The sequence below is a fragment of the Aspergillus uvarum genome (assembly GCF_003184745.1).
Source record: "Aspergillus uvarum CBS 121591 unplaced genomic scaffold BO82scaffold_108, whole genome shotgun sequence".
In the NCBI taxonomy this organism is placed as follows: domain Eukaryota; kingdom Fungi; phylum Ascomycota; class Eurotiomycetes; order Eurotiales; family Aspergillaceae; genus Aspergillus; species Aspergillus uvarum.
In genome coordinates, this window is record NW_020291405.1 from 38370 (window position 1) to 60986 (window position 22617).

Below are 22617 nucleotides of genomic sequence, written 5' to 3' on the forward strand. Positions count from 1 at the left end.
CCTAGTAAGAGTTCCGGCTTCTTTGTTGAGCCACCGGCTTCATGTTCTTATTCCTGCTTTGTGTCGGGCCAATCGACACAATGGACTGTTGCCGCAATGGCTTTCATACACTGACCGCCAGCTTTTGTATTCCCGCCGTACGCTTCGACATCACCAGAATGAAGCCATTGTTTACTGAATCTCTCCAGCATTGCCTGCTTTCTTCCTGCCAATTCTTTCGATCTGATCTTAGGAGGACTATGGGAACTCATTTAAATTGGAGCCCCCCCTTTGGCTTCCTGGGCCAGGAGGAGTATCCAGACGAATACTAGATAGACTATATGGCCCTTGCTCAACAGAACCACGAACTGATCTAAACCACTACCGAGAGTCACCATGAGTACCTTTCCAGACCAAAAATGGGGCTATGATTTTCGACACCTTATTGACCTGATTGTCGGTGATAGAAGGCGCGATCCTGCGTACACCGATAGTTACCGCCACATTGAGAGATACGATTCAGAATTTGCTGCAGTCATCCATGATCTCCTGGAACCCGGGACTGAACTCGCGAACAATTTCCCAGACCTTCATCAACTTCTCTCCCGTCGCTACAATGCAGCCTTGGCTGCTCGGGAAACAGAAGTATCTCAATGCTGGCACACCCATCCGGATAGCGGCGAGAGATTTGATAGCCACAAGTACCAGACTCGGCTTCTGCGGCACCCGGAACTTGAAATAAGCAGGGATGACGAGGAGGGGAAGATAGATTCCAGATGGAAGTTTCTATGCCAGATCCTGAAGGAACAGCACTTCGTTATCCGGGGCATCATCGGCAGTGGAAGTATGTCCTCCCCATTTGGGACTGTCCTGCAAGCGCTCTCGGCTCACTATTGACCCTTTTCTTCACTAGGTTACGGTATTGTCCTCCTTGCCCATAAAAGTGAGTTGTCCCCGAGAACGTTATGCGATTGTATGGAGCGGTATTTGACTGATATTTTTCTCTGTTAGGAGACGATGAAGGTCGTTTGTACGCTATTAAGGTGGAGAACCTGGTTACAATCGCTACAACAGTGAACTATCACGAGAAAGTCAGGGTTGTCGGCGCGATTGGACCCTCACCCGTAGTGGCGCCCTTATTCTTACAGAACCAGGAACACCACTACATCCCAGTTGAGGCGTACATTCTGCTTCTGACCAACGAGTGTGGCCGGTTCCCAACCCTTGACTCGGTTTACACCCACCTAGTCTACCAGGCCATCGTGATGTCCGCCCACCTCGATCAGGCCGTTGCCGATGCTTCTTACATCCCCGAAAACCCTGAATATGACGAATTGCTCGCGCGGAGATTCAAGGCTTGCACCGCCAGTCAACTCGTAATGAAAAAGGAGACGAGACTGAGGGAGCACATGGTCTGCAAGATTGCATCTCAACTCCTGGAAGGCGTCGCCTATTTGCGGGACATGCATATCTGCCACGACGATCTCAAGAACGATAATTTCATCCTAGAAGAAGACTTGAACGTACGTTATTTCACCCTTTGCCTTCCCACCATGCTTCCTTCTTTGTGCGAGACTCCCGGTCATCTTTTCTTCTTCCCATATGATCGACTGCTCACTCGCGAATTGGATCCAAACAGACCATCATCATCGACATGGGACTCTACACATTCGGACTCACCAATGACGACTATCTCAAGGAGGAATACACCTACGTACCCGCCTACGAAGGCAGCCTTACGCCGGAACTGACCCTCGAGCTCTTCAAGCCCGACTATGTCAAGGAAGCGAGGGACTATTGGCAGTTCTGCATCAAGCTCCCCCACGACCAGCGGATGGTCGGCCTGTGGGTGCTGGCCTCGAATATCTACGAGCTTCTGCACGGATTCGCGCCCTGGGAGGACCCCGAGTGGGATAAGGAACTCTGTTGTGTGCCGGATTGGCGGCAACTCGGGTTGGGCAAACGCATCGCCACCGCGCGACTGAACGTGGCCAAAGAGCGGCGGAAACGGGTCGTCAACAAGGAGCTGCCGGTCTCGGAGAAGCTCTCGCAGGACTGCGCCGACGCCATGCTGATGATGTTCGCCAAGGACCCCGGAGACCGACCCACGTTGCCCGAGTTGGAGTCCTGTGTGTGGTTCGGGCAGTGGCTATACGAGGATGACGATCCCGGAAGGTTCGAGCGGCCGGTCACTAATCGTGAAATTTACCGGACAAGGATGGAGAGAGAAGATCGCGCACAGAAGCAGCAACAGCAGCGGGCTCAGCAGCAAGCACAGCAGCAAGCACAGCAGCAAGCACAGCAGCAAGCACAAAACCTGGTACAAATAGCGGTAGCAGTCAGCCAGCTTATCGCAGACAATGATGGAGACCAAATGCAAGAATAGGCGTGGACCGCTTTATCGTATTTGTTTTATTTTCCCTCCACCGCTTCCTCCTCTGAAGGCATTGCTCGATGATATGTGGTTTTTTTATTTCTCTGCAAAGCATGGACGGATTGCTTCAACATCGGTTTGTATAATAGTTTTTGAGCCCATTGCATCGGTATTTTGGGCTTTACCTGGAGTATAGAGGCGAAACTAGGTCATGAGAGACGACAGAAAAGTATAGATTTATAGACGTACAAGGCTAAGCCTTCGGAAGAATGATAGATGCATTATGCCCGATCCCGAAACCCCTAGCCACAAACGTGATAACAGCGTAAGAAAAGGCAGAAACAAGCCTAAAAAAAACGAAGAAAAGAGAAATCACAGCAGTAGCGACTCGTTTCATATCATCAGCGACGAAGACTATCCAGTCTTGCCTGTAAGTCATCATCACTTGCGTTTCCGGCGGCCCCGATCGGCTGCGCGACTCTTGCCTCACCCACGGCCGTCTTTTGTATATCCGTCGGTGTCTCACCCAGCTAGATGACACAAGTGGACAGTTAGTATACGAAACCACCACAAGACACGCATGCCCATAGGTGGGGAACAGAGGGACATCACGCACCGCCTGGCTCAGGTCCACGCCAATCTCATCCAGCACCTCCTTGACGATATCCTCGCTGTCCTCCTCCTCGCCCTCCATGCCCGTCGCCTCATCGATCGCATCGTCCATCATCTCCTGCCGTTGGTCCATGATATCGTTCTCGCGCTCGAACTCCATCGCGATGCGCTGCAGCGCCGGCAGGTTCATCTGCCGGTTCATACTGCCCAGCAGCATCGTCGCCCCCTTCATCGACTGCATCATCTGCTCGTTACTCCGTACCGTCTAATTTTGGGTATGTTAGTTGACATCCGAACACCAATCCAACTCCCAGCCCCCCCCCCAACAAACCGGTCCATCGAGACCGCAAAGACATACCTGAATCCGCAACGAAATCGCCTGCAACTGCGTGCGCATTTGATAGAATTTCTGAATGTACCTGTTTCCCACCGCATCAGACAAACCCCGGTCCAAATAGCGCATACCGCAACCATGTACGGATGGAGAGTCCGTGTATGTGTCTGTGTGTGACTAGGTTCTCCGGACATACCTCCGCGTGCGCACCAAGTCCTTAGCCTGGATCTTGCAAGCCCCGATCTGCCCATTCTTGGCGCTCTTCTTGATGTCCTGGACGAGTTTCTTCTCCTGGTTCTCGAGCTTCACGCGCTCGCGGTCGAGTTCTCGTTGGGTGCGGTCGAGGGCTCGTTGGTGTTTGCGGAGGCGTTCGGCGGGGGTCATGCGCTTGCCGAAGGCCCATTCGACGATCTGGAGGTTTTTTCTTGGTTAGGATTCGGGGGCAGGGATTGGGGGGAGGGTTAGGGGAGGGTTGGGGGAGGTGGGGTGATTGTGCGACACTTCGAGAAAGGTAGGTCTGATTGGATAGTTTGGGGGAGAGGACTTACGTTCATGATGTTGGTGTTGTGGGAAGGATCAGGATCTCACCACGTTTGAAGGGAAAGGAGGAGGGAGGGAGGATTATCGGACGATTGGGGATTGTAGTGGTGCTGGTGGTGGTGTTGTTGATAGGTAATGTAACCTTAGTGAGTGAGCCTGTGAGGGACGACCAGCCGCAAGTGACATCAAGCTAGCCAGCCGTCCCGTAAGGCCAGGCCGGAGTTAGTGTACTGTACTGCTGATACTGGCGTTACCCATAGAAAAGGTGTGATAGATGGTGTTGAATACACTTCTCATACCCAAGATACTCGCCCACAGTCACATGCAGGCCCGACACTGAATCCTCCCCCCACTAAACCCTTTTCAGCCAGCCATGAACGAATTATTTTCCTTCGTTGCTCTTTGCCTTTTGCCTCCCGCGCGGAATTTCCATGATTTGCTGAGTGCTTCTCATTGCTTGCTTGCTTGTTGCTGCTTGCTGCTGTTCCAACTTTGGTGCATGCATTAATTATTATTCCATCTTCCATTCCTGTTCCATCCATTTATCCTTCCATCACTAAGCCAAATCTAATCTCCCTCGCCTCCCGTGCACGGCACCTGCACCCACTCCCACTCCCACTTTCCACTCCTTCCGTCCTCCGCGACTTTTCTGTCCTTCCTTTCATTCAACTCTTCCAGCAACGGGGTTACGCCCACATGCAAAAAACCACCCTTTCGCCATGAGTCAGGAGTATTTCCCCGGCCAAGGCGCCTCTTCTTCCTCTTCTTCCGCCGGATCCTCCTCCAGCCAGCAGCAACCGTCGCCCGAGGACGACTCCGCCATGAATGGTACCCCCTCGTCCGTCCCGAGACCCCCGCCCGCGTATATGACCGTCGGAAATGGTTCGACCTCCGAGAGCGCAACGGCCTTGATGGCCTCGCTGCATGAGGACTCCGGGTACGGTGGCAGCATTCCTAGTGGGAGCGTGGTCGATGGTGATGCTGGAGCTGCGGTTGGTGGCGGATGGCGAGCGGATCTGATGGTCGATAGCCCGACTCCCATGCATGCGCCCTCTCCTCTCGGAGAATGGAACCCAGCAGGTGCGTTTCTTTTTGATGCTCTTCTTGGAGGAAGATCCGTTCTTTCAAAAGGGTGTGTCAACTAACGCGTCGGAATCTATAGCTGAGCACGAGCGACAGGTCGTCGCGAGCCATGTGCACCAGTTACTCTAGTACGTGCGTCATATTTTTGTCTTGCTGTTCATCAGCGACACGCCTCGGTCGGTTTTGATATCTGTTGAAAATATGCTAAGATTTGGGGTATAGTAACTCGAACCGGACCAAACTCGGACGCGCCATTACGCGCACCATTGAGACCCTGAAGGAACTCCAGGCCATGAATCGGCAATGGCCCGCCCATTATCCCTCGGTCCAGAATGATCTCGAGTCCCCCGACGACAAACCCACCCTGCACAAGGCCCAGTCCTTCTTCGGAGATGACGCCATGGATTCGATGCCCCGTCCCGGCCAGATGCGGCGCGCCGCTACGATGACCGCCGGCGAGGATCTGGCGGAATCGAGCGCAGCCGCGCAGCGTCGCGTTCCCACGGAGCCCCGGCTGATGAGCCCGCAGATCGCGCAGGAGTTCTCGATTCTCAAACTCGACCTGAAGCTGGGAGCCCTGTCGCAGGCCGAGTTGGTTCACTCTTTGGAGAAGGCATCGATTGCGTCGCTGTTGGATGGAAAGATCAGCCAGAGCGTCAAGCATCTCCTCTCGCTGCGGGATCGGATTGAGGATACTTCCAGCAAGGTTTTGATTACCGGTGATCTGAATGCCGGAAAGTCGACTTTCTGTAATGCACTGTTGCGCCGCAAGGTTCTGCCCGAGGATCAGCAGCCATGCACTAGCATCTTCTGCGAGGTTCTTGATGCACGTGAAAACAGCGGTCTGGAGGAGGTGCATGCCGTCCACAAGGATGTCCCCTACAATCGCAACGACGAGAGCACCTACGACGTCTATGGGCTGCATGAGCTGGAGGATATTGTCATCGACAACTCAAAGTACATGCAGTGCAAGGTCTATGTGAAGGATGTGCGGACCATCGACGAGTCTTTGCTTAACAACGGGGTTGTGGACATCGCGCTAATCGACGCCCCTGGTCTGAACTCGGACTCCTTGAAGACGACGGCGGTCTTTGCCCGACAGGAGGAGATTGATGTGGTCGTGTTCGTCGTTTCCGCTGCTAATCACTTTACTCTTTCTGCCAAGGAGTTCATTCTCAATGCTGCCCACGAGAAGGCTTATATGTTCATTGTTGTCAACGGTTTTGATCAGATTCGCGACAAGCAGCGGTGTGAGCGGATGATTTTGGATCAAATCGGCAAGCTCAGCCCTCGCACCTACAAGGAGGCAGCCGAGCTGGTTCACTTTGTCTCAAGTAACGCCATTCCCGTGGCACCTCCGGTCTCCGTTTCCAGTTCGGGCGGTGGTGGCGACGATGGCTCTGACGATGACGAGCCTGAGGATAAAGGAAAGGGCAAGGACAAGGGCAAGCAGCGGCAGAAGATTCAGGACTTCGAGAATCTTGAAGGTTCTCTGCGCCGGTTCGTTCTGGAGAAGCGCTCTCGCTCGAAGCTGGCGCCTGCTCGGACATATCTTCTGAACTTGCTCGCGGATCTGAACTCCCTGGCTGGAGTCAACCGTGATGTGGCCCAGGCTGAACTTAAGCGCGTCACGGACGAGCTGGCTGAGCTGGAACCTGCTTACGAAGAGGGCAAGAAGAAGAAGGTGGAACTCAGCGATCAGGTTGAGAAGTACATCGACGAGTCATGCGACGATGTTTACAACCACACCCGGTCAAGCTTGGGTGAAACCATTGCTCATGTCTCCGAAGCCGACTTAGGTGTTGAGTACCCCGGTCTGTTCTCTGCGTTCCAGTACGCCGAGGACTTGAAATTGGCTATGCTGGATCAGATCGCCGCATCTGTAGCGGACTGTGAGGACTATGCTCGGGACAAGACGGTCAAGGGCGTTGGCTTCATTCAGAACATTGGTCTTTTGCACGTCGGCGAAGACAAGTTTGCGCCTTTGAACTTCCGCGCGGACATGATGTTCCGTCGTGGTCGTCGTCATACGCTTGCCAGACAGGTCGACACCGAAGTAGAAATTTGGGATTTCTTCGATATCTCCGGTATTTGGGAGCGGCAAGAGAAGATGGCCGGTACGGGAATGGCGATGACCGCCGTAACTGTCCTCGGAGGCAGAGCCTTTGGTGGTATCGGCTGGGTTGACAGTATGTTCAGTGCTGTTCGGTTCTTGGGACCGAACAATGTGCGCCGACTTTTCCTGCCTGGTGTTTTGGCAGTCGGTACGTTGTTCTGCTTTTTCCTTGTTTGTTTGATTTTCACTAACAGTAGACTCAGCCGCTTTGACTGCTGCTTGGATGGTTTCTACCATCCCTACTACCCTTCCCCCCCGTCTCTCCCGCAAGCTTGCAGCTACACTCTCAGAGATGGACTACGTCCACTCCAACGCTACGCGTATTTCCTCCGAGGTTCGCCGCATTCTGCGCCTGCCCGCCGGAAACCTTCAGACCAGCCTCGCGCAAGACATCGAAGACCTCGGACGTCGCAAGCACGAAGTCAGCAAGACCAAGCATGAAAGCGAGACCGCCAGCAAGTACTTCTCGAATCTCTTCCGCGAGAGTGGCGAGAACCGCAGATCTGTGGAGAGCATTGACTTGGATGCTCCTCTACCTGGTGGCCTGGCGGCGGCTCATTAAGCATGGATGGGGTAGTTTAGAGGTTTCGCAGGTGATTTCTTTTCCTTGTACAAACCGTAATGATGCTGTACGAACTTTTTACTATTCCCATTTGGCTGTGTGTGTGTGGTGTGCTTTGGGCCTTGTGCCGCCTTCCTCCCCCGCCCCCTTCTTTTTCTTCTTTCTACCACCAAAATATCCCGTCGTGTATGAGTTACAGCTCTAGTCTTTTCTTCTTCCTTCTACCTCTTCTTCTTCTATCATCTTCCCAGTAATCATGGCGTGATTGGTGTGCTCCGCACGGACGAGAGATAACTTGAAAATTCCTTTGTCAGATTGATATCCTAGATAAGATCCTGTGCATGTGCCTGCCTCGCTTAATTCTAGTGGCGCTAACTGCGGCGCTATTGTTGTTGAAGCTATTCAAAGCCCCCAAGCAACGGACCAGGGTACCGTCCACGTGGGCTGCCGGTCCGTGCGTGCCGTCCCGCGCCGGATTTTCCCTTAACTCCGACCGTGCCCTAAGTCAATATCCTCACCGATGTAGTCCCGTAGCACGTAGGCTTCTTGACAGGCTGTTCTTGAAAGAATGGTTCTTCTTCACGCCCACTTCTTTGATGAATGTAGGCTTAAGAGATAGTCCTTCACAGCTGCATTCTCCAGCCTTGGGTGAACCAGCCCGAAGGACACGGAACGACGACTCCCGGTGCGAAGTGTTCTGCCTTCCATCTCTGAGTCTTCTTTCCACCCCGCTCCATGTGGTCTCCTACTCAGACCTTGCAATTTTCAGTTGTCTATTTACCAGCTATCTTGCTTTTGATGCACGGTACAGGAAGCATATGTCTTTGTGATAAGGGGTTTGATCCCAACTGATCTGGGATGACGAGAAGAGATGCGGGGTTCTATGGCTGCTTCCGAAGCGAAAGACCACACAAATTCCCAGGGTCTAGAGAAAAAGCTTTAGTTGTGCCAACCTCGCAGGATTTGGATTAGGCCAGGATCTTCTCGAGTGAGGAGTCCAGACTGGTTGGGAATGAGGCCATATCAGAGAGCTGGCCTTTTCGCAACGAATATCTGGCATTGCATTCGAGATGCAAGGGGTGAGACTTTGGTACTTCAGGGTGGTGGTGATTGTCGAAGCCAGGCGGTTTTTTTCTCTGTCGCAACCCAGATTAGATCAGGTCCTCCTCAATCAATTGTGGAAGAGTTCCCATTTTTCCGATCGCTTGCGTGGTCTTGGGAATCACCAGTAAGCGAGTCCACAAAGGTGACGACTGCTATGAACCTTGGTTTGGTCCTTTTGAAGGATTATCCAAGTTGTCAAGCCGGTAATCTTTGTGTGCTTCTTTCTACACAATATTTGTACGATGACTGACAGTCTCCTTCATCCCGGCGATCAAGTCATTTCCTTTTACTTTTCTGTGTCGGAATTTCCGTCTTGTCATCTGTTCTTGCTTCAGAAATCACCCCTCACTTCTGAAGTGTTTTTTCTGCTTTCAGAATATGAGAGCTTATTTTCTTTGCCTTGTTCCACCTCCACTTACATCCTGGGGAATTCCCACGTGTTTTTCTGGACTGTACAAGTTCTGGCTTCTCTCTATTCGCGCAACTCGAAGACAACTTTGCCCACCGCTGTCAAGTCAAGCCCATTTCACAAGCTTCATCTGTCTTTCAAGACCCATTGCTCAACTTGAGTGCTGCATTACCATTATCAGCGACCGGTCTACCCTCGGACCAGCAGGTTGCTGTCTGGTGAGTTGTCAATGTCATGATGGGCTGCACACTCATCTGAAATATGGACAAAGACACCATTGTCAGATGTGTCAGAGCTTGAAAGCAATTGATGTCCTGGTTGGAGCCAATCCTCTCTAGCACCACTGCTGAGCTGGTACTTGCTGTTTCGAGGCGGTTTACTGGGACTCGGTGACACATCGTCACGGTGATCAGTTCACTCTCCATGTTGATTGTCTGAGAGACTACCTGGGCAGGATTCTATTACGTATCATAGCTCCGCTATGAGCATTGGTATGTCTACACCTCTGTACGAACTGATTGTGTCTGATGCTAAATGTCTACAAATAGTACCTTGGTCTACACCGTGTGCGGATGAGAAACTGGGGTGAGGAAAACTCTTGCCTTTGCCGCCGCCGCCACCACCACCATCACGATCACCGTTAATTCAGGCGTTCGTGTATTTTGACACAACCTACAAGTCGAGTCTCGACTTGTCGGTTTGTTGACACTCGGACGAACTGGGTTCTGATTAAGACGATGGGAAGAATGGTTTAGTACCACCACTTCACCGGGTTCTGATCCATTGCTTCCTTGCTTCAGAGAACCATATCTCATGGTGACCAATCCTACACGTGGTGACCCCTCAAAGTGCATAAACCTGGATTCTTGGGGCATCATTCAACAAGCCTGTCGTCATTTTAGATCAAATAGGCCGGCCTTTTCTTATCCTTACGATGAAGACTCTGTATGAGCATTGCTGCTAGGACTGTAAGGCAGATATCTGGAACTTTGGTGTACTGGTAAGAGAACCACGTCGCTAGTCTTCTCGACACATGGACTCTAGATGCTGATGTCTGGTTTGCCAAGTTGTGGAATATTCTTGGGAGGCAGGAGTTGTTCCGGCAAGTGCAAACTGCTGACCGCCGATACGACGCGAAGTCGCACCTTGCGGAGATGATTGCCCTACTCGGTCTGCCCCCCAAGGCATTACTTGCAAAGTCAAAGGCCATGTCAGAGCACAGCTGGCTTGAGCCTATCCCGAACAACACTGGCGAGCTTTGCAATAATGCTCAAGAGTCTTTTGGTGGTCCTTTCTTCGACACAGAAGGTGGGTGGTGGGATGAGATTGGTGTTGGACGCTGATACTGACCTCTTGAAGGTGAATTTCAATATAAGGAGTTGACCCCGTCCCGAACCCTGGAGGATACAACTCCGTTCCTCGGAGAGCAGGATCGAGAGGCGTTTTTATCCTTCGTCCGACAAATGCTCACCTGGAATCCAGAGGAAAGGGGACAGCTCGCGAACTAATTGAACATCCATTTTTAAAGCTTGGACGTTGATCAAAGTCCAAACATCAAGAAACGAAGCAAACACCAATGGAGCTGTGAACAAGTAAGCAAGCGAGGGACGGAGGGACGGAAAGAGGCCGTCTACAGTGGGCTGGCCACTCCTGCCAAATCAGCACCCCCGCACCTTCGCAGGATCCATCTCACCACCGCCTAAGATCTCTTTGATCTCTTTGCATGAGGTTCTAAAACTTGACATTATGACCCTGAGTGCCTTGCGCTTGGTCCACACCACGGTTCAACAGCAGGTTGGTTTGACTCCTCTCTCGTCGAATATAGCCATCCCGACTTGGTGGTTGCTCATCCGAGTGGCAGGGGCGAGTTTTGGTAATCACCGAAGTACTACCGGAATGCTACTGGAGGGCTACTGGAGGGCTCCTGGAGGGCTCCTGGAGGGCTCCTGGAGGGCTACTGGTAGAACTCATTGACAGCAACATGTCTCGCTTTCAAGTTCTTCGTCCACGACGAGCAATAGGATAAGGGGTATGGTACAAGAAATCCCAGCTGCTCTTGCACATTGTGCGACGGTATTGCTTCCCAATCAAGTATGATCTGTTTCGCCTTGTAGGGTCACTCTCTTGATCCGAGCTGTCGCAAAACAACCGACGCACCTCCCCCGAGCTCGCCACCGCCGGATCAAGCCCTCCGCGAGGCCCAGAAGGATCGAAAGTGGCCTTCTTCTTCCATTTTGGATCTTCGAGATTCATCCCGGCCCCAAGGTCTAGCCATTTGGTCATGATCACTGCCTTGCCATCCTGGCCACAGTCTTCATGGAAAATCTGAAATTCGACCTCGCAAAGTGAAGACCGCATACACTCCGCAGCGGGCGACGGTTGCTCGTCCAGGGAAGAGGATCCCCGCTGCTGGACAACAGATCGAATGGCGTCCATTACCGCCGCAGTGCCCAGCTTCTGCCCACTGCAAATGAACAGACGCTGGAACACTGAAAGAGGAACATCATTGTCCCTGTCGGGAAGACGACGAAACAACACCCACTGCTGTATCTGCAGAACTAGCGATGGTGGTGTCGAGCGAGCCCCAGCAGGCACTGGGCTCAGGTCGCAGAGACCTGTCGTGAAGTGATGTAGTGCTTGGCTGCATAGACCTAAGCAGATGATGTCGACTGTTTGCCAAAACGTCTGCGATTTGCAGTAACAGTTCCGGCGGTAGCAATTCCAGCTCAGAAAGTCGCTTGCGCTTGGCGTGTGGGCGGCTGGGTAAGAAGAAACGAAGTGGCCGAGAAAGGCAGTCTTTAAAGCCCTTCATGACACCCTCAGATTTAGATGGGTCTGTGCTGTACCTATCCTTGATCGGGCGATAAGATGCTCCGTTGATTGTACAATCCTTTCTCAAGCAACGGCTCAAAATTGGAGAAAAGAAATCCCTCAAGCGGTAACCGGAGCTATATCCCGTAAACAGCCACAAAAGTGAGTTCATCGCAGAGCATCTCCCATAGACACATGTTGTCATTCCCGCGTGGACGGTCAGTCAGCCTGGATTGTTTGCGCAGTTTCCGCTCCTCCCACTACGCATGCACCTTCCACCATTCAACCACGCCTTTGCCTCCTTTCTTCGGTCTTCGCAAGCAGTCGACAGGGTCAACAACATCAAGGTCAAGGCCCAAAACACTGACCATGAGCTTAGACACCAGTGCGATCGAGCAGCAGGGGGGGTGCGCAGCTGAGCATGCCACGAAGAACGTCGACATCCCCGAAAGCAGCATCAGCGGTATCAGCACTTCTCCAGCAGATCCGATACTCTCGAAATTCGAACTCCTCCCGCCGGAGCTTCTGCTATGCGTCAAGGGTCTCTTGGGGGATAGAGATGCCATCCACTTGGGTATGTGCAGCCAGACTCTGCGGAAGAAGGTCACCCAGTCTCCCCGCACAGAGGAGCTGAAGAAGGTCGGTCGACTATTTCCTTTCCCCCTCTTTGAATTTCACCTCATCTCCACTAACCACAAAAACCTATTCTCTAGGCTAGTGTTTCCGCCCCGGCTCAAAGCCCACTAGAAACGGTGATCATCTGGCTCGGCATCTTCCACCCCGAGATCGAAATCCTGCGCCTCACGGGTCTCATCCTACGCGACTGCACCCAATCCCTCCAAGAGCCACCCCCATCTGAGAAGACTAGAGTTGCTCTCCTCAAGACCCTGGTCAAGGCCCAGAAGGCCCAGCTGCGCCTGGACGAGGAGTCGTTGCGCCGGCTGCGGGAGCTGCTGCAGGTGAACCAGCGCCAGAGCGCGCAGCTCGACGAGATCATTCGACTTCTGAAGGCGGCTCTAGACGGCCGAGACACAGCCTCGGAGGTTGGGGAAGTTAGATAGCTTTCATTTGGGGCGGGGGGATACTGTGGTTGTTCTGTCTTGATGAATATCACCAGAGGGATCGGGTGCTGAACGCGGCGGGACAACTACAGGCTCCTATACAGGCATCGTAGGAATGCTGCTCAATCAAGCTTGTCCAGACTCTGGGTGCTCCAACTCCAATGCACGATGTAAACCACCAAGTCCACCAGACGTCATCAACCGGAAGACTGATGGTGCCGATGATTGCGGGGAATCGTAACCATTACGATCTTGTTTGTTACTATATAAGAATCATGACTGCGCCATGAGGACTCCCCAAGAATTGTATCGTACAATGGCATCCGGACTGGCCTATCGCCTTGACCGGCCCAGTCGGAATTTTCTTGATATCCACTCCGCGCCACGCGAGCGCCTTGAAAGCGCCGTGAGGCTTTACCGAGCCCGATGTCAAAAGCCGCAGCGACTGCATTGCCAGCCGCCACTGCCGCTGCACCAACATGCACAGTCTATGTGGAGCTCACTGCCGCTGGAGATCGTCCGCATGATCTTCCTGAACCTCAACATGATCGCCCTTGGTGCCTTACGGCTGGTCAACACCACGATCCACCACCAGGTGGCCGCGGCTCTCTTTGAATCTCGTCTTCTCCGTGACCACGCAGCCGAGGCCCTCCAAGCACTGGACCTGGCCCAGTGTACGCACTACTTCTCAATCGAACAGCTGTATCACGAATTCTGCCATCCCCGGTGCCGGACCTGCGCCAACTTCGGCCCCTACCTCTACCTTCCAACCCTCTCGCGGGGGTGTTTTCCGTGCCTGATGAAGCACGGCCGCTACCGCGTCGCCTCCCTCGAGGACATCCTCCAGTTCTACCGGCTGCCCCTCGAAGACTGGTGCCATCTCCCGGTCATCTACACCGCGTTTGACCTGCTGGGCAAGTATCCGATGACGGAGCGGATGCTCATCGACATCACGCAGGCCGAAGCCCTGCACAAGCAGCGCGGCAGCCCCCCACCGGCGCGCGAGGGCTCCACGTACCAGAGGTATTATGGCTTGACCTTCAACTGCCGGCTGGCGTCCACGGTGGCCTTCCCCTACTGGGACGCGCACGCCCGCGCGGCCGAGCCCGGGGCCTACTGCCTGGGGTGTACCGCCTTCTGGGAGCGATCTCGCCTGAAACGCCGCGTGGACCCCCGAACCTGGGAGCAGTACTATGCATGGGCAGCCAGATCGCCGGGCCACGGCGCCGTCGATCGCGCATTTCGCGTCCCGGAGCTGCAGCAGCACTTCCAGACGTGTCCGCATGTGGTCAGGCGGTTTGCACACAAAGACGAGGTGGCGCGGAGGTTTAACGCCCCCATTGGGCGCGTCTTTCGCGTGCCGACGCCTCCTCGTCATCGTCATGGTGGTGCTGGTGGTGCTGGTGGTGGCAGTGAGGGTCGAGCTGCTTTGAGACGGTCTGCACGGCTTCAGAAGATGAGGGAGAAGAAAAAAAACCATGTTGACAGCCCCGCAGTCTTGGTAGCCAGGCCGCGCTGGTTCTTGGCTGGTTGGTTGGCTCCTCTCAGATAGCCTCGCATAGCTGAATTCAGCCCATCATCCACGCACGTATCCACATCTGTGGCCAAATAACATTGGTAGGCATCTCCCCATGTATTCGACTTTAGTTGATCAACGTGACCTTACTTCTACTACGTTATATAATAAACCCTGTCCATGGCACAAGAGAAATGTCTGTAAGAGCTGAGACAGGTCCAAGAGTATACGTATGTAGGATGCTAACCTTCGTCTTCAACCGGTGTTACTTTGACGTCTACGCCGCAACAATTCCAAGGTATCACTTTGATAGGAGCGTTTTCCCGCTCGGCCAGAAGGGTAGTCGGAACATCGATTGGGCCAATGGTTCACTCCATGGGATTCTTGATTTTGTCCCACTTCAATCAGTTTGTTTTACTGTGTGGATGCCGGAGCAAGGGCAACACGGACTTCCATCAATGTACCGCCCGCTGTGATACCTTTGCGGACCATCGAGGTCCGAAAGCCCCATTACGGCTACCAGCACCGTGTCGACGACCCCCGGGCAACGATGATAATGGACCGATCCAATTGGAGGTGCCCGAATCTGGACGAGGTTGCCAATGTGCTGTACTCGTGTTGGGGTCTTTGTTGTCGTGCGGTCATCTCGTTTTCCTTGCTTGGCATGAGACTCGGGGTACTCGGGGATATTGTATTGTCCCCACCGATCCTTACTATTGTTCCTGGCTTCAATAATCTCTTCAACGAAGGGGAGCCGGGATCCACTCACGCGAGTTGGGCTTGTTCCCTGGATTTCATCGTTCCCGTCGTCTGCCACCCAGAGAATTGAGATCCTCGCAAGAAGCAGGTTCACGAGGCCACTTCACCTTGACTTCACCTTCCAGCAAACAACTTGAAGCAAACAAAAATGTCATCAAAGCGCAGTATCCTGATCACCGGCTGCTCCGACGGCAGTCTAGGATCCGCCCTCGCGCTCCACTTCCACCAAGCCGGCTGGCGCGTCTTCGCCACGGCCCGCAACCCCGCGAAGCTCAAGGAGGCCGAGAAAGCGGGCATCGAGACCGTCCTGCTGGACACGTTGTCCGACGAGTCGATCCGCGCCTGCGTCGCCCGCGTCCAGGAGCTGACGGACGGGTCCCTGGACGCGCTGATCAACAACGCCGGCGGCGGGTACTCCATGCCTGTCATGGACATCGAGATCCCGATCGCGCGGGAGCTGTTCGAGCTCAACGTCTGGTCGCTGATCAGCGTCGCCCAGGCCTTCCTCCCGCTGCTTCTGCAGTCGGCCCAGACCGGTGGCAACGGCGGTCCGACCCTGCTCGTCAACCACACCTCCATCTCCGGCACCATCGGCGCCACCGGGCCCTTCGCGGGGGCCTACAATGCCTCGAAGGCGGCCGCCTCCAGTTTCACCGAGACTCTGCGGCTGGAGCTCGAGCCCTTCGGCATCAAGGTGATCAACCTCGTCACCGGCGCGGTGCGGTCCACCTTCCACGATAAGGCGCCGCACCCGACCCTGCCCGCTTCGTCCCTGTACAATGTGGCCAAGGACACCGTGGAACGCGCCTTGACCAATCTCGATCCCGAGAATGATACCCCGGCCGCGGCGTGGGCGAAGCAGGTGGTTCGCGACCTCAGTAAGCGCAGTCCGCCGTATTGGATCTGGCGCGGCAAGCTCGCGAGGATTGCCTGGATTGCGGGGCTCCTGCCGCTGGGGTTCTTCGATGGGACGATGAAGAAGTGGGTTGGTTTGGATGTGGTGGAGCAGCGGTGGAAGGAGCAGGTGAATTCATTGTCTTGAGATGTGTAGGTTGGTTGGAAATGAGGTTCTTTGTGCCAATGGATGGGTATATAATGCACGCCTCTGTATGGTAAGAACCGAAGGTGTTGGTCGTATGGAGGAGTCTTTGGGTGGGCATAAGGCCCGGGAGGGAGTTTCGTGATCCATAGTATCGTTTTCTTTCTTTTCTGCCTGCTATCGTCTCGCGGTGACTTGGTGGGTCTCGATCCAGCTGATGACAACTGTGGACTTCTTAGGCTGTTCATCAGACTAAACCTATACTAGCAGCGTATAACCGGTTAGAACCAAGTGAACATGAGATAGCACAGATAGCACAGATAGCCAAAGAAAGCAAAGAAAGAAAAGGGGAAAGCAAGGCTTTGATAGTAGAACCAGACTTGCAATATAGATGTAATTGAGAAACCTGGGCCAATAAAGGGAGCGGTAAGAGGACAGATAGAGCACACTCAGAGTTGTAAGCGGCGCGAGGTCATGGCAGACTGCGAGAGCATACGAAACAGCCCAACTACTGACTGTACATTATCCGAAACGATATAGTTAACCAAAAGGCCACATACCTCTCGCCTCATCCGAGGATCTTTCCTCGGCTGCCCGCTCAATCCACATCGCAAGCAACTCCCGATTCTGCCTCCGCTTCTCCGCGACATCCAGCTGCGGCGCGATCCACCCTTCCGCATCGGTGCCCAGACACTCCATCGCGAGCTGCCGGACCTCATTCCACACCTGATACTCTGCAAACTGACGTTCGTGTCGACTGATCTCTTCATCGCTGAATGCATAAGGGCATTTGCCCTGGAAGCCCAACGCCGACCAATTCCGCCAAATCTCAATCAGACACTCGCGCAGCGGCACGATCCCAACCACCGAGACTTCTCCACAGCGTACAAATAATTCCCGAAAGACGCGGGGGACGTTCATCACCGCGTTGTACGCGACGCGGTCTTCGAGGAAATTTGCAACGTCGTATGCTTTGGCAAGCTTGGCCTGTGCGAACTCCTGCAAAGCCACCGCTTGGCTTTCTTCGTCGAGGTCGGTGAAACCGTCCGGGAGTTTGGGGTTGCCTAACCCCTTGCGGTGGGTTACTGGTGGCTTGAGAAAGTCTGGGCATCGGGCTTGGAGGAATAGAGGGTGACAGGACAAGGACTGGAAGTCGATCAGGGAGACGATTCTCGAGGTCTCGTCGGGAGCGACGAAGATGTTGCCCATGTGGAGGTCGGTGTGCCAGAGGGTGGGCTGGGTGTATTGACCGGGGATTAATGAGTGTGATTCTATCTGCTTTATGATGCGTGTTGTGGTTTCTAGGAGCTGGGTTTGCTCTTCAATGCTGCCTTGCTGGAATGGTAGTCGGGGAGGTGAGGTTCGGTGCGTGATCCGCAATATCTCGCGGTCTGCGATGGATGTTCCCAGGTCTGAGAGTGTCCGCCCTGGCGATCGGTGAGCTAACGCAGAACATGACCTGTTGTGGTGAGGACTTACAAGGTCCATGGCTAACGCTTCCAAACCGGAGGGCAGCTGAATCAGTGGCTGCCACATACCACGAAGGATCACACGAGGGCCCGACACAATACTGCTCAGAAGAGTCTACGCCCACACGCGCCGGGGCTGGTTGTATCCCGGCCGCATCAACCCTCCGATAGAGCCCCCCGTAAGCAGGAAATGCAATAGCCGACAGTTGCGCCTCAAGCTTCGTCAGATTCCTAATCAGTCCCAGCCTCTCGATCTCCGCCATCCCATCCCATCGTTCATACAGCGGAACCCCGGCCGCCGTCTCCATGATGATGTACTCGGCTCCAACCGGGTTCGAACTGTCTGAAGACCAGGAGAGCACTCCTGGGACGGGGATGCTCGTATACTTCTTTACTGATACCATATGAGCAGGAGTGAGATTGATGATAGCTGAGGGTAGCATACACACCACACTGCAAAACGGCGACCTCAGAGGCAGTGGTCAGGGCGGCTGGTCCTGCAATATGAAACGGGAGTTTCGCAATGACCTTATCGCCATTCTCCTTCGTCAGCAGAAGGGCTTTGCTGAACCCTCCCTCGATTTTTTCAATAGTTCTTATCGGAGAAAGGTTTCCACCGGCAGGAGCAGCAAGATCGCAAAGAGCGTCTATGTCGAACTTCAGATATCGTCGACGGAGCTGGGTTTCTTCGTCGAGGAGGAAATGCCCATTGGTATAGCCGAATAGCTCTTCGCGGGCGATGGGTTTGCCTGGGAGGGTTAGGAGGATTCACTACTAGATGTACGGTACTGTGCTTCGGGACGCGTTTTACCTCGACAGAGAATGGATAGTGGAGCTGTTGACTTTCGAGGCTTGGGATTAATGAAGGATCTACGGAGTGAAAGCATACCGGCGTTGGACGCTTTGTATGAATAGGCAGAATTGGGGGAGTGGTTATTGTTAGGGATAGTTGCAGGGGACGACGCAGTCGAGGATGAGTCAGCGTGGCCTACCGTTATCCTGCAGGGATCCATGCAGCATCACTTTTCGACGCTTTGGGGAATCACTCTTGAGAGTGTTTTCCTTTGCCTCTGGGTGATAGAGTAGCTCATCGATATTTCTCTGCCTCTCTTCCCACTTACCAAGTTGCCATACCAAGTTACCATCGATCGAATATTGCGAAACTGACAAGATGCATGTTTCGCGCATGGCTAGTTGCATGACGCCATGACCCTCAAGAGATCTCAGCCCTTAGTACTCATTGCATGAGATGACTGTCCTCAAAAATGACATCTTAGATTCTCTCTCAGATCACAAGAATGATGCGCCACAGCCACAGGCACGAATAAGATATTAAAAAGCACAATGTATTCAGCACGTATGAGAAAGGACGCCGCGCCATGCATGCATATCATGAACAACATATTCAACCCTACCAGGATCCAAATCCAACAACTACCCCCACCCCCAACCGGAGGGTAGTACGGGGAGAACCGATCCATATCCCAGAACGAGCTCAAAATCCCCTCTCCCCAATAGCCTTCTGCCCATGCCTCGTCCTCCGCCCCCCACCCCACCCAACATTCTCCAGCTCCCGGACCTCCGACACAAGCAGCTGATCCGCGAGGCCGGCCGCCTGGTTGCTGTTCTTCTTCTTCGCCACGACCTTCCCCGCCTGATGCAGGAACTGCTCGCGCATGGCCACGGCGTCCGGGTCCTCGTAGTCCAGCTGCGTCATGGCCGGCGGCTCGTTCTCGTCCTCCCCGCCCGCGTACTCATGCTCATACTCGGACATGACCATGGAGTTGCTGGCGGCCCTGCCCTCCATGTCCAGGTACTCTAGTCGGGCGGCGGTGCTGTTCGCGCGGGAGAAGATGCCGCCGCTGTCCGCGGGGTGGTTGGAGTCGAAGATGGCGCTGCCGCAGCCGTCGTCGTTGAGGGTGTCGATGGAGCTGGCGCGCGAGAACGAGAACGCTTTCGTCTGCGGGTGCTGGTCGAGGGAGCTGAGGCCGCCGCTGTTGGTGCGGCTCGAGGGCGCACGTCCGAGGAGCGGTTTCCGAGCCCGGGAGCGTGGCCGGTCGTGGCCGTCCCCGGGTTCGGAGGCGCTGTGGGTGCGGGCCTGTTTCATGAGGCCGCTGACGGCGAGGTCGATGACGGATTGCGCCGTCGGGCCGGTGGATACATCGGAAATCTTGCGTTTGAGCGGTGAGGAGGTGGTGGGGGAGGCGGAGATTGGGTTCTTCTTTATGGGTGATTCTTTGACTGGGGTGGGGACTCGGGTGTGCTCGTCCGGCGTCGCTTTTGATGTTGCTCCGTGTTGAGGATGATGTTCATTCGCCTCGGTGTCGGTTGCTCGAGCAGAGTCACCCGTTCCATCGGCTCTTAATTTTGGTTGGCTGGTCCGGTTGGTGGTTAAGGATGGCCGGTTCTGCTTCGGATGCGAGCCAGCTCGCGTCTCCCGAGACTTGCTACTCTGGGTGGGTTGCTTCTGAATTAGATAGGGTTCGAAAGGCTGCTTTTTCTCGTGACGAATGGAGGCCCAGAGCCAGTCCGCGGAGACTGCTGGGACTCCCCACTCCTGAGTATGCCGTAGCTTGTCCTGGTTCACGGGGCTTGCGTCGTTGCATACGAGGACAGAAGCCTTGGGCGTCAGGTACTCGTTGTATGTAGCGCCTAGAGGATTAGTCTAGGTCTCGTATGAGGCCAGAATGTCCCTTACCGATTAGATTGACAAGCTTGGACAAGTGCAGGAGATCGATACGGAAGAACCCGGTTGAGCACACCTTAAGGCCAGAGAATCCTTAAACCGTTAGAACACAGTAATAAAAGCTTGAAATGAGAGGGGTACCTTCGACCGGAAATGCGGGTATGGGCGTGTTTGCTACGTGAGACTCTGGAGGCACGAGTGTTTTCGCATCAAGGCATCTCTCCAGCCACATATCCGTCACCACCTCGCATTCGAATGCCAGATCATCGGTGGAAGGGACCTGAGCTTTAGACATCTTGAACGGAACAATTGTGTATAGACCGTGGCCGGTTTTCGGAATGTCTGATCGGGTGAACTCGCTCAGGGATCCCACTAACTGTGCCCCGTTGAAAGATAGATGGTGTCGTAGCACATTTGTCTGCCAAACATATTAGTATCTAGCCCAATGGCATCTGTACTCCGAGACAGACCTGTTTCGACGAGAACCCATGTATGTAAAAGTAACAACCGTGCAAAAACCCTTCGTCCTTGCGAGCGACCGGCTCCGTTGGTGGCTGTGGTCGGGACTCTTGCGCCTCCGCCATGGTCGTCTCGCTAGCGAACGACTTCACCTCCTGGAGTCCCGAGGTGGCTTTCCGCAAGGCCCGGGTCTCGCTCTGCTGGCTCCCCTTGGACCGGCCAAAGTCGCCCGCCTCAAACCCGATGCCAATGATATCGCCCCAGATGCCTTCGTTCTGGTCTCCCAGCTTCGTGCTCGCAATGCGGCGCAATTTCCGGGGTCGGGGGTTATTCGACGGGTTCTCACTGTCGGCTCCCGGAGCGGCCTTGGGCTTAGGCGCGGGCAGGGCTCGATGCCAGGCGCCAACGCCATGCTGCTCCGACGGCAACTGCAGGTCGTACAGGGCCTCTTCCAGGACCATCCCCCGCTCGAGACTGTCGGTGAGCCACTTCATGGACACGATCTTGATCCCCCACTGCATTGCGAACTTGTACTTGTCCCCGTCGGTGCTCCGCGCGATCAGGTGGCTGGTGCCTTTCACGAGGTCTTTCCTAAACTCGGCGCCATGGGCCGTGACGGTGTCCTGGATGTAATTCCGAACCGACACTAAGAACAGCAAAACAGACCGTTATTAGACGAAGTGCCCCAATCTCCCGCCAGATACCTTTGTCGGATGGACTCAAACTCACTATCCTCAAACCCCGTGATGCAGATGGACAAGCCGCCGAAAATCGGGAATCGGTATGCGGCCTCCAGCGCGCGGATATCCGTGTCCCCGCCCTGCATCCACGACTGACGCACCGCCTCGACCCATTCGGGCTTCAGGACCGTGACATCGGCCCGTTCCCGCGCGACGAATTTGTACTTGGGCGTGTTGACCTCGCCGATCAGCAGGTGGGTGACATCGGAGGTGAGATCGAACTTGTGGGTCGCTCCCATCTGACTCGCGACGGTAGCAATTTCGGACTATCGGCCGCGTAGAAGCGTCAGCGGACATGATCGTGGTGGGGGAGCCATGGTATCAAGGTGTGGGTGGGATTGGGACTTTACCCGCTGCTCGGGGAGGATTGAGGTGAAGCAGAGGACCACCCCGGCGAGAGGATGCTCCTTGTCTATTCCAGGGAATTGTGAATCAGTGCTGAGCTTGCGATTGTATTGGTCAACGAGAACTTACTTGCGCCCACAGTCTCAGCCATCGTTCATGGTTGCAGAGCAGAATGGACCTCCAACATGTGCGATGGGGTGGATCTTGGTTTGCTTCCCCGACTTCGCGCCGGATCGCGCGCAAAGGCGATGCGTGGTCACGTGACTCGCCGGTATTAATGGATGCCCCTTTCACTTTATCTAGGCTTATGCTTGGGAAGCCATGAACCTCTCTATTAATCACACAGTTGACTCCAAAATAACCCAAATTACAACCATGTCTCCGGCAGCACCAACTTTCACGTGCTTAGGGCACAATGGCTTATCAACATGTCACGTGCAGCAGGGCCCGGAGTGGCGCGGGCGCGTATCCAATCAACAACAACGCGCATATTTCCAGGGATTAATTACTTCCAATTCGAAAAAAAAAACCACGATCAATGATAAGATAGAAACCCACCTCCACAAGAATTCTCCCTCCACGAGACTCCATCGGCCCCGAGAAGCCAGCATATGCACCT

General features: G+C 54.3%; 10 protein-coding genes across 10 annotated transcripts; 6 read left to right on the forward strand and 4 right to left on the reverse strand.

The window, feature by feature from the left end:
• The first annotated feature begins 277 nt into the window (after positions 1-277).
• BO82DRAFT_14918 (Protein kinase domain-containing protein) lies at positions 278-2486 on the forward strand. The gene is made up of 4 exons (XM_025630154.1): positions 278-823; positions 893-922; positions 991-1502; positions 1619-2486. The coding sequence occupies exons 1-4, from the start codon at positions 376-378 to the stop codon at positions 2363-2365; spliced, it is 1737 nt and encodes a 578-aa protein (XP_025485875.1). The 5' UTR covers positions 278-375; the 3' UTR covers positions 2366-2486.
• A 268-nt stretch (positions 2487-2754) lies between these two features.
• BO82DRAFT_370012 (ESCRT-III subunit protein DID4) lies at positions 2755-3853 on the reverse strand (the record flags this gene model as incomplete). Its single annotated transcript, XM_025637192.1, has 5 exons — positions 2755-2883; positions 2970-3230; positions 3324-3384; positions 3496-3710; positions 3848-3853. 5 exons carry the CDS (start codon positions 3851-3853, stop codon positions 2755-2757), a joined length of 672 nt encoding a protein of 223 aa, XP_025485876.1.
• Positions 3854-4422: 569 nt separating this feature from the next.
• Positions 4423-7952, forward strand: BO82DRAFT_359837 (mitofusin). The gene is made up of 4 exons (XM_025636672.1): positions 4423-4919; positions 5002-5050; positions 5145-7186; positions 7242-7952. The coding sequence occupies exons 1-4, from the start codon at positions 4559-4561 to the stop codon at positions 7598-7600; spliced, it is 2811 nt and encodes a 936-aa protein (XP_025485877.1). The 5' UTR covers positions 4423-4558; the 3' UTR covers positions 7601-7952.
• Positions 7953-10077: 2125 nt separating this feature from the next.
• BO82DRAFT_409357 (uncharacterized protein) lies at positions 10078-10812 on the forward strand (the record flags this gene model as incomplete). The annotated part of the gene is made up of 3 exons (XM_025639726.1): positions 10078-10113; positions 10181-10421; positions 10473-10812. Coding segments are annotated over 3 exons (426 nt in total), but the record flags the coding sequence as incomplete, so codon positions are not given.
• A 524-nt stretch (positions 10813-11336) lies between these two features.
• On the reverse strand, positions 11337-11498 carry BO82DRAFT_259034 (uncharacterized protein; the record flags this gene model as incomplete). The annotated part of the gene is made up of 1 exon (XM_025630922.1): positions 11337-11498. A coding segment is annotated over one exon (162 nt), but the record flags the coding sequence as incomplete, so codon positions are not given.
• Positions 11499-12293: 795 nt separating this feature from the next.
• On the forward strand, positions 12294-13007 carry BO82DRAFT_409363 (uncharacterized protein; the record flags this gene model as incomplete). The annotated part of the gene is made up of 2 exons (XM_025639727.1): positions 12294-12563; positions 12638-13007. The coding sequence occupies 2 exons, from the start codon at positions 12294-12296 to the stop codon at positions 12983-12985; spliced, it is 618 nt and encodes a 205-aa protein (XP_025485880.1). The 3' UTR covers positions 12986-13007.
• A 294-nt stretch (positions 13008-13301) lies between these two features.
• Positions 13302-14551, forward strand: BO82DRAFT_407831 (F-box protein; the record flags this gene model as incomplete). Its single annotated transcript, XM_025639658.1, has 2 exons — positions 13302-14422; positions 14482-14551. 2 exons carry the CDS (start codon positions 13302-13304, stop codon positions 14549-14551), a joined length of 1191 nt encoding a protein of 396 aa, XP_025485881.1.
• Positions 14552-15408: 857 nt separating this feature from the next.
• BO82DRAFT_298137 (SDR family oxidoreductase) lies at positions 15409-16302 on the forward strand (the record flags this gene model as incomplete). The annotated part of the gene is made up of 1 exon (XM_025631976.1): positions 15409-16302. One exon carries the CDS (start codon positions 15409-15411, stop codon positions 16300-16302), a length of 894 nt encoding a protein of 297 aa, XP_025485882.1.
• A 537-nt stretch (positions 16303-16839) lies between these two features.
• On the reverse strand, positions 16840-18655 carry BO82DRAFT_348847 (uncharacterized protein; the record flags this gene model as incomplete). Its single annotated transcript, XM_025633851.1, has 4 exons — positions 16840-17726; positions 17779-18162; positions 18218-18517; positions 18580-18655. 4 exons carry the CDS (start codon positions 18653-18655, stop codon positions 16840-16842), a joined length of 1647 nt encoding a protein of 548 aa, XP_025485883.1.
• A 416-nt stretch (positions 18656-19071) lies between these two features.
• Positions 19072-22176, reverse strand: BO82DRAFT_387871 (BRCT domain protein). Its single transcript, XM_025638343.1, has 7 exons — positions 22128-22176; positions 22004-22065; positions 21643-21919; positions 20925-21559; positions 20596-20872; positions 20467-20547; positions 19072-20420 (listed from the first exon to the last, which is right to left on the reverse strand). Exons 1-7 carry the CDS (start codon positions 22147-22149, stop codon positions 19264-19266), a joined length of 2511 nt encoding a protein of 836 aa, XP_025485884.1. The 5' UTR covers positions 22150-22176; the 3' UTR covers positions 19072-19263.
• Positions 22177-22617: the final 441 nt, after the last annotated feature.